At 42.1% G+C, this 10,928-nt stretch overlaps 1 protein-coding gene across 1 annotated transcript in view; it reads right to left on the reverse strand.

Moving 5' to 3' along the window:
• Positions 1–326: 326 nt before the first annotated feature.
• The window catches only part of Cfap54 (cilia and flagella associated protein 54), a 283,790-nt gene continuing 273,188 nt past the window's right edge, over positions 327–10,928 (reverse strand). The window contains exon 68 of the mRNA XM_028783037.1: positions 327–446. Coding sequence (XP_028638870.1) covers positions 327–446 — 120 coding nt within the window. The remainder of the gene's footprint in view (positions 447–10,928) is intronic.

A 10,928-nucleotide genomic window follows, 5' to 3' on the forward strand; every position in this document is an offset into this window, starting at 1 on the left:
GCCATCCTATAGATGAAGAAGCAAAGGCGTAAGAATTGAAACTAACTCTTTAAAGATACAAAGCAAGCAGATGGTGAAGTTTCAACCCAGACCCAGGTCTACAGAATTCCAAAGCTAGTACAATAGTTCTCTGCTGAGAGCCCCTAGGAAGCATGTACCATATAAGGCCCAAAATGTTCTTCCCAAGCCAAATAACAGAATGTCTTCAGTTCAATATAACAGGAAGCATTGGTATTTATGAGATTTAAAAATTTAGAAATTTATTTTGAACAAAAAATGAATAACAATGAAGCCCCCCCCATAAACAGTTACCCTGTAAAGGATATTCAGGGAATAAGTGACACCACCCAGTTGAAAAGGCTTCCTATTGACACAATACAACCATTTGCAAGATCAAAGAGTCTCTCGAGGCTGAATATAGCAGGCAGGGAGATGTCAAATGGCACCTGAGGAAAAGCACAAAAGTATATGTGAGATATGCTGTTTCAGACTACTGACTGAAGTAAACGTCACGCAGTAGTGTTATATAAAAGGCAGTAAACATTCATGTTTATAATATTGGTTTTCCACATGGTGATATGTCACATATGCCCCTTTATACTTTATACTCTACTGGGATTTGTAGATCCACTCATAAAATATCACATATTCCTAAAGACAAATGCAGGGTATATAATTTTCAAAATATCTATGACTTTTCTCAGTCTGATTTTTGAATAGCTACCCTGTAACATCTTCTGGTTCTCTCAGGTGCAATGCCAGTCACCTTCTCCTTGGTTCTAAATGTTAAACGATGAAGGAAACATGTGGGGGATTTTCCCCTCACCAGGTTGGCTTGGTTCTTTTGCTACTATAATTTTGAATGATTTTTAAGTTCAGAGATATGGATGGATGTAATTGCTTCCTTTCAAAATCCTTAAAGTACAGTGCAGGCTCCACAGGGGAAATAATACTCCCAAAGTAAGAAAGAAAATTTACATCTCACATGGAGGTTTCTCTACCACACTTCCTACCTGATAACTTAACACCGCTCTGAAGTTAGTGATTGACTGGATTTTTTTTTCTCCATCTGGGGAAAACATCCATCTTAGAAGATAGAGAATAACATGATACTATGCTATTAGCTTACTTAAAAGTCAATAATGTGAATGACAGGTGACCCATCTAATGAGAAAGTTCTAAAGTTCTTTTTAGAACTTATGTAACCATCTAAAGTTCTGAGAGAAAAAGAACTAGATATGTTTGGTTTTCTTGTACTTGGTTTAAGCACCCCTATCCCCCATGCCATCAAGAATGGTATCACTCCTCCCATCCCCACAGAGATAACACACAACTCTTCAGAGGCAGACAGGACCTTTGTATAATTTTTCTCTTCTGCGGGAAACCCCACACTTTTCTGAGAATGAAGTTATCTTTTTATCACTCTAATTTTTGCGTTAATCAAACCTTAACTATGACAGAAAAGTATTTTTTAATATAATAGGGGCTCAAACAGTCATACTGGTGAGATGGTAGAAATCTTTTAATATTAAGTTTTAATGAAATGCTGTTATTGCAAAAGGAAATTTGAATAGAACAAGAAAACTAGATATTAAAAGTCAATGTGTGGGGGGAAAACATCTACAGGCAGCTGGCATGCTGTCGAAGAACAGAAGAAAAGATTCTTCCTCAGCCGGCATCAGCACCATGACGGTGCCCACACCTTCAGGGCACAAACAGGTAAACAAGCAGGCTTGCATAATGGGTCGTCCATAAAACCTTGTTTGAGGTTCCTACCAGTGGAATCATGAGGTAGACAGAAGACAGAACCACCTTTACAAAGGGATTAGACAACACCTCATCCTTTCTCCAAGACCTTGCCCGGTGTGTACACCTCTCTGCCTCTGTTTCTGGGTCATTGTGTCCTTTTAATGTACCAATAATCATACAACGTGAACTGCCTTAAGTGCCATCATGAGTGCTATGAGTACTTTATTAACGACCGAAGCTGGAAGCCACTTGCCAGTCTGTGGCTTGAGAGACACGTGGATGGAGTGTACACTCCGCTTGCAGCTGGCATAGGTGAATGGATGCATGCTTTTGGGATGGGGCCCTTAGCTTGTTGATTCCCTGCTAACTATGAGTTATGTTAACTGTTGGATGCTGAGTTGGTATTGGAGAATTATGGAACCATTTAGTGTTGGGGGACAAAATGTACAACAAGCTCAGTACTTGGATTATCTCAGATATACACATTTCTGGGGCACACTGGAATTCATGAAACTGAAACACAAAAATAAAGTTCAAACACAAAAATAAAAAAATAAAAAATAAAGGAAGCAAAAAATGAAAAAAAAATCCAAATAACAGTCAAATCTAATTTTTATGCAAACTAGGGCTATGTGGAGTTGGTAAATTTGTCAACTTGAAACAAGCTACAGTTATCTGGAAGGAGGGAATCTGCATTGAGGGACTGGTTCCCTGAGATTGCCTGTAGGCTAGCCTATTGGGGAATTTTCTTGATGTGATTGTTGGTGGAGGCCCCAGCTCATTGTGGGTTGTGTAAGAAATCAATCTGAGAGAACCACAAGGAGGAAGCCCATAAGCAGGACTCCTCCACGGTCTCTACTTCAGTTCCTGTCTCCAGGTTCCTGCCTCTAGTTCCTACTTTGACTTCTCTCAGTAACAGATCATAATCAGGACATTGTAAGCCCTTTACTCTCTCAAAGGGCATCTGTTAGCCATGTTTAGCACAGCAATAGAAAAAACCAAGTGAGTGAGAACATCAGTTCATGAATATCTTTGTGTGTCACAGCCTGTCCCTCCGTGGCTCCCATTCTGCACACTCTGCCTTTAAACTCACTCTGGACTCAGATATGACAGTCTGTTTGGTGGAAAGTGGGAGTGTTGACAGCGTCTTTTTTATTACAAATATATGCTTTTAAGAATTTATTATTTGCATGTGTGTGCACATGCATACACATGTGCATTCACGTGAATGTGTACACAGTACAGCACACATACAAGAGATAAGGGGACAATTTGGGGTGTCACTTCTCTTCTTCCACCATGTGAGTCCCAGGACTTAACTCAGGCCATCAGGCTTGCCTAGGAAGGGTTTTTACACACGGAACCATTTCTTTTTATAGAAAATTGTTTAAGGAAACACTCCTTCAAGAGCAGAAGAGACCCTTAAAGAAACAGGGAAAGTTGAAGCTGGATGTCTTGACTGCTCAAGACTCCAAGATCTAGAGAAAATCTCTCAAGTTGCTCTCTTTTGTCAGAAAGATATGCTTTTCAATGAACACACAGGACAGCACATAGAACATACAGGACACTACACAGGTCACACAGGTTAGCATGTAGGACATCCGTGTTGGATTGGATGCAAGTTCAAGGGTCTGGGGTTCTCATAGTCAAGTGTCAGGAAGGGAGAGTTAAAGGAAATGAATCCTTGGACATAGAATTTAATAAGAAGGTCCTATTTTGTTGTTATTTCATACTGTATTACTTTACCCGAGGACAAAAGACAATAAGACCAGTAGATCATGGATTGGACCTTCAGAAACTTAGAGTCAAAATAATCTTTTTCTTTGTGTAAACATTACCCCAGATATTCCTTATAGTTTTAGAAAGCTGATCACTGCCCTTAGAAAGCAGATTCTGAGATGGAATTTACCTTCTAGAAGTTCCCTAGCTTTAGCAAATGACCACAAGATGAAAGCACACGGAGAAAATGAAGGGAATCGAATTGGTCCAATGGAGAAGTTGGGTGAAAACATGAACATCTTTGAACATAGAATGTCCCTTCAGTGTTATCTTGAACTGTGGCAGTAGGTGTCAAGGCTCTGTACTATGCTATTGACCGGTACCTGAACTCAGGCTGCCTCAGAAGAAATTATGAGTGTTGGGGGACTAGAGAGATGGCTCGGTCAGCAAATTGCCTTGCTGGCCAAGCATAAAGACCTGAGTTCAGATCCCAAGCAACCACATTTATTTATTTATTTATTTATTTATTTATTTATTTATTTATTTATTTTTTTAAAAGAGCAAAACTGTGTGCAGAAGTACATGTTTGTTGCCCCAGTGCTGGGAGTTTGGAACAAGTGAATTCCAAGAGCTCACTTGCTAGCCAGCGTGGTCAATAGAGGAGCTTTGGGTTTAGTGAAAGACCCTGTCTCAAAGCAGTAAGGTGATGAGAAATCAAGAAAGACACCCACTGTGACCTCTGGCATCCACACATGTGCACATACTTATACACATGCACCCACACACACACGCACACACAAGCATACATACGTACATGCATATATGCACATACATGCACATGCACACACAATGGCAATATGGCAAAATGCATGCTGGCATGCAACCATTATAAGCTGAGAGGAAATTTAAAATAACTTCACTATTTATGCTAGAATTTTCAGAAGCTTCTCTTTGAGATCTTGATAAAATAAGTCTAATGCATCTCTTCTATTAATCATTCTATTTGATTACTCTAAGAATATTCCACTCCAGAACTGAGGAGAATTAACAATCAAAGAGTAGGAAGAAGATTTAGAACTAACATCTCCCTTTAACTAATCTCTTCCTGAAAGCTTACGTGGGGGGGGGGGGGATAGCAATTTCACGTGAATCCTAACTCTTCCAGTTTTTTCTGGGGAGACACAAACAAACATCTCTTCACTCCAGTTAGGGCACTGATATTAAATCAGAGTAAGGGATTCCACCCAAATACAGCATGGACTGATCAGGAGTTTGCTTGGTTTATTTATAGAAGTTTGGGTGAGGGATAATGTTGAGGGGTATAGATGATCCCCAAACACTTGCGTCATTACAAAATCCCACCCCACGATGAATGGTGGTCTCCTGTTAACCTTCCATATCCTTCACACGGCAGCATCTTCTAAGATCATTTCCAGCTGGGAGTTGGGTGAGGCAGAGGGAATACTGATTGGCTGGATTTCCAGGTGATGGGCTAGTGACCTCCACTCCTCTTTGTACTATGTGATATCAGCAGCGCCATCGCCTTTGTTATGAGTGTATCTATTGATATTCATTTGATTGCTAATGAGCCAAGGTTATTACTGCTCCGACATGGTAGTGAGGTGACCATGCTTCTCCTGGATGAAAAAGCCAACCACCACAGTATAACTGGGAAATTCCCCTCAAATCTTCCACCAATTTCTGAGCCCATGGGGAAGCAGGAGAATGAAATTGGGTGGGACTGGGTGATGTGGCATAGGCCAGGGGTAGCTCGTAGACATGGGATAAGGGTGGTCACAGAAAAACTGAGTGTTTAGGGGAATACCAGTTTTGAGCAAAGTGCTAAGGAATGTGTTCTGAGTAGCCATCAGCCTGGACATAGAATCTGACCCAGATACCTGTTAGCTGAGGGACCTTGGGTGAGTCACCTAACCTCTTTGCCCCTCAACTTCTCTCACAGAAATAGTGATGGTGGTGGTGGTGGTGATACCTATCCTAAGTACAAAATCTGAAGTCACATGCTTAGCTTAGAATATGCTTGTGTATTTGCTTCCAAAGCCACACATTTGTGCAAACGTAGTGATTCATAACAAAATTGGCTGTAAGTGCTATAGGTCAGAAGCCTGAAATCTATTTAGTGGATGTCAAGTCATGGTATTGCCTGGATTGGTTTCTTCTGGAGGGTGTAAGGGGGAAGTCATTTACACTTCTTGGCTTGTGAACTGGCCTGCCCTCTCCTCTTTGCTGTCCAACCTCTTTGGGGCTCCCTTATACAAGGGCACTGATGACTGCCTTCTGGGGTCACCTGCATAAGCCTCAGCGTGTTGTTCCAAACCCAGTCACATTCACGGTGTTGCTTTGTCATGCAAGGCAACAGGTTCTGGGGATTCCTCTAGAAGACTGGTTCCACTGGTCATTCGTGTGGTCCAGAGAGATGATTTAGGTACCGTATTCATCAAAGCTGCTGTGTAGATTGGTACTATCTTATGGTATTATTTTTACTTAAATATTCATGATATTTCTACTTAAATATTCACGATATTTCTAAATCAGCCTATTGTGACAAAATGTTATTAAATGTTCTCTAAAATACATTGGTGTGTCTTCACAGTGGTCCCTAGTACACCTTTACAGATTGGGTTGAGATGGTAGGATATGAGCAAAAATTATGACAGCCACCCAGGATACCTTTTGGAATTTATTAACCAGACTGGGACACATTTCAGAGGAAAAGAAGAGCCACTCCCAATGAGTTTGTGCTCTCTGTGACTGCCAGTATATTAGAATCTATGGCCAACTGGTCAACCTTCAAAAAAAAGAATGTCTTGTGAAACTCTGAAGGCTTCTCTGGCAGTGCTGTCCTTGAAGAACAGCCATTGCAGATGCCATAGATACAAGTCTGAGTACCCAATCTGCACTAGATGTGAGGCAAATAAATCTTATTTGGGATGTAGAGACGGTTCAGTGTAAAGCACTTGCCATTTAAGGGTGAGGTCTTGAGTTCAAATCCTCAAAACCCATGTAAAAGTAGATACAGCAGCACAAACCTGTGATTCCAGTACTCCTTTTATGTGGAGATAGGAGGCAGGGACAGGAGAATCCCTGGAAGCTGTCTCAGCCAAGACCTAGAGTCTGCACATAGACACAAATAAAGTCACCCTGTCCCAAGTTATTTCTGATTAATAAATAAAGATGCCAACAACCAATGGCTGGGCAGAAGAGACATGGGTGGAGTTCAGGTTTTGTAGACTTGGTGTCGAATGAGGACCATGAGAAGAAAGTGGAGGAGGAGGAGGAGGAGGAGGAGGAGGAGGAGGAGGAGGAGGAGGAGGGAGAAGCCGGCATGGGTTAGGAGTCAAGAAAACATGGTCTTGAGGGCTCGCCAATTGGAGTTAAGAGCAGCTCAGATGAAACATAGACATAACTCAGGGTTATTGATAGGAAATAGATCTTAACAACACAGAGAGTAGTATCTACCCACGTCTTGTATGTAAATATAAAGGTTGTGTGTGCCTTTCATTTGGGAACTTAATAGCTAAGGTAGGATAGAGACCTCGGACCGGGATTTAATACATTCTACTATAGGAAGTTCACTGAGTAGCTAGCTCAGCACACCTATGAACTTAGGAAGCTAGGTGATGAGTGGAACCCACAGTGTCCAAGTCAGCCATGCCACATGTGTGCCTGCACACACATACTCAACGCGTGCCCACACATGTACACACCTGTCATTACCGCCACTGAGCATTGGGGTTTGTTAGCACAGGACAGTCTGTCCCATCCTGACTGAAATCTCTCCTCTTGGCAAACTTGCCTTCCCTCACTATATTTCCAGCACCACAGTAAGAGCTTAACTTCACTGAAAGGTCAGAGCTTTGAATCTCAGCAGCCATGTTAGCTGCTGGGTACCCTCCCCAGGGTCTTAGGGGGCGTCTGTCTGTAGGAGACACAGAAATAAAAACTTCACAGTTATAACAATACTTGATCTTTTTTTTTTTTCCTCTCAAGGGAGCTTCCTGGATTTAACTTCTGGCAACTAGAAACTAGAAGCCAGAGGTGTGCCTCACCCCCTCCCCCCAAACCCCTTCAAGCAAAGACTTTGTAAAGAACCAAAGTTCACACTTTCTGTGGGTGACTTTGTTGCCTCGAATCAAAGCATGCTGGGTTCTGTTACTTAGCAGCTCCCAGTGCAGAGGCAAATGGAAGAGCAGACCTTATGTGCACAGTGCGGAAGGGACGCAGCTCACGCTGAGTCTGTTCACACTGGCGGACACCATGACCAGCTGCACACCTTTCTCAGACAGCCACCGGTAAGACTAGTGAAAAGTTGAAGAGTCTGCGAACGCTTTCACGCCCATTGTTTATGTCAGGATTTGAATCCCAACAGTCAGCTTTTGTGGATGAACAAGGGGATGTAGAGAAGGGGCGAAGCGGCAGGGGACAGAGGGAGCAGGTGGTGTGCAGGACCATCTCCAGCACTGAGCATTTAGTATCTGCCTCACATCAGACACTGAACACTGAGGGTGAACAAGGGCTCTGTGGCCAAACACTGAATATGTAAATTGAGAGTATTTTGTTTATTGCAAGGATAGGTTTATGACTACCGATGGAATCATGGGAGGTGGAAAGGAGACCGGTCCCAAAAGGTTACACTGTGTGTCACTTCTCTTACTCAATTTAGTCAGCTATGTGAGGGGAAAAAAATAAGATATTTACCTACACTGGAAATATAGTTACACTGTTGGATCTGTGACAAAGGAAAAAGCCTTACTATATAACTCAGGCTGACCTTAAACTCACTGAGGAGCACAGGCTAGCTTCAAACTCCTCATTCTTCTGGTACCTCTCAAACACAAGGATTTTAAGCATGCACCCTCGCACCCAGCTCAAGGGATACTTTTTAAAAAATACTTTACTTTTATTAATTCTTTTATTGGTGTGTGGATTTGTGTGTGTGTGTGTGTGTGTGTGTGTGCGCACGCGCGTGTGTGTGTACCATGTATATATAGGTAACTTCAGGGCATCAGATCAGATCCCCTGGAGCTGAAGCTAAATGTAGCTACAGGAAGACTGAACCAGGAACCGACAGAACATCCTTGAAATGAAAATGTTAGAGAGACATAAAGACCACCAGTGGCTGCCAGTGGTTAGGAGTGGGCAGACTAGAAGGGAAGAGGGGCCACACAAGGGTGACCATGTTGCTGGCGATGGCAGAAGTGTGTTTTGAGTGTGTCAGTCTCCGACACTGGTTATGATGCTGGACTTTCATTGTATAAGGAAACACGTAAAGGTTGTACTGAGACTTTCTGTCCTCTCATCTGTCCCCTTCCCTTTCCTTTCTTTTAGTTTTGGGGACCTCACAAGGGCTGTGTGAGCATTCTAATATGGAGTCACAGACCTATCTTCTCTGTATGATTTCCTATTTTAAAATCCTACTTGTCCTTGTGTGTATGGAGTATTTTACCCAAACATATGCCCTGTCTATGCATCATGTGTATGTGGTGCCCATGGAGACCAGAAGAGAGCATCAGATCCCCCTCAACTAGAGTTACAGATGGTTAGATGTCATCGTGTGGGTGCTAGGAATCGAACCCTGGATCCTCTGGAAGAAAAGCTAGTGCTCTTAATCACTGAGCCATCACTCCAACCCTTGTGCTGTTTCTTATATTGATGTGACTCCGTGTGAAGCTACAGTTAATTTAAAAAGTGTGGTTGAAAATAACTAATAGTAACTAAAATAATTAAGGACACCCCTGTTACTGGACCATTTACTCTCTCATTTGCTTTTTGAAAGTCAATAAGCCCTCAGGTTAGGCTGAAAGCCACTCATGAAGGGACAGGCTAAAGGTCAAATAACAAATAAGTTCACATCAACTTAAGGCTGGGAAAAATAAAGATGACCACTGAGTATTGAATGACACAGGGCTGGCCTGGCACTGTGTTAAATACTGGCCCTAGTATGACTTCAGGTGACAGTAGCTTATTGCCACCATTACTCAAAGGAGGAAGTAAACCCTAGACAAACAGTAGCATTTTCACACACCCAGCAGTCTAACTAGGAAGCAAACTTTCTGTCTCTTCCATTAGGATACATTGCTTCTGAGCCCTTCACCAGAACCTAGTCAACCACTGGTCTTTAATGAGTAACTTAATCACAGGGGCAGATCACAACATAGGACAAAGGCTCTTCCCACTGTGCTGTGCCCCCAAAGTAGTTGAGAAGAGGGCATGTGGGTACCAGCTGCCTATAATGTATGCAGAATAACTTCTAAAACTTGGACTGGCTTTTGGCCAAAGGAAACAAGGAAAATGGGTAAATTCACACCTGCTCTTTCTTGGCATATTTACCCTAAATTTACAGACTATTTGTGAAAAGAATTTTTTTAAAAGTTTTAGCAATTTATTCAGCTGTGTGAGGGGAAAAAAAAAGATATCTACCTACAGTGAAAATAAAGTTACACTGTTGGATCTGTGACAAAGAAGAAAAAAAAGCCTTACTGTATATAGCTCAGGCTGGCCTCAAAATCATTGAGGAGCACAGGCTAGCTTCAAACTCCTCATTCTTCTAGTACCTCTCAAACACAAGGATTATAAGCATGCACCCTTGCACTCAGCTCAAGGGATACTTTTTAAAAAATACTTTACTTTTATTAATTCTTTTATTGGTGTGTGTGTGTACCATGTATATATAGGTAACTTCAGGGCATCAGATCAGATCCCCTGGAGCTGAAGCTGAATGTAGCTACGGGAAGACAGACCTGAGTTCCAGTAACTGAACTCGTCTTCTGAAAGAGCAAGCAGCACACTGGTAACTGCAGAGCCATCTCCCCAGCTCCGAGGTCTGGGCAGAATCATTTAGCAAATTTGAATGAAGGAAATGAAACTCATCGTTTAGCTCAGTATTTTTCAAAACAGAGAGAAACGAGATTGGCTAATGATTCCCCTGTCTCTTACTTCCCTTGAAGTTGTACAAAGCAACTAACTGTCCCCTTGAGATGGATCTGGCGTTGTTTGGGAAATGAAGCTCTGCTTGATTTTGTAGAGGAAAACACACATACTTCTGCTACTTTGATGGTAAACACATAATACCCGGTTCAGGACGGTTCTATGGTTCAAATCACACCCCAGTATCATCACCCCCTCACACTGCACATTCACAAAGTGGTCCTGTACCCTGGACACAGGAGGCACAAAGTCTCTCAGTTCCTACATTAAAAAAAAAAAAAAAAAACACAACCCAGTGCACTTCACCTTGATGCTATTGCTGGCAAATCTCAGAGAGATGGGCATTTTGAAATGCTCTAAACAGCGTAGCCTTTTCTTAGCATTTGAAGAGCATATTAATAGCCTGGTCTTTTCTTGGGACCTTTCTTTTTCCTTTACCCAAATTTGACAGTCAGACACAAACGGAGAGACGATGGAATCAAAGTCAGTGCAGTGTTTTAAAAAGCAGCGTGGAA

This window comes from Grammomys surdaster, unplaced genomic scaffold (assembly GCF_004785775.1).
Source record: "Grammomys surdaster isolate TR1022 unplaced genomic scaffold, NIH_TR_1.0 958, whole genome shotgun sequence".
Taxonomy (NCBI): domain Eukaryota; kingdom Metazoa; phylum Chordata; class Mammalia; order Rodentia; family Muridae; genus Grammomys; species Grammomys surdaster.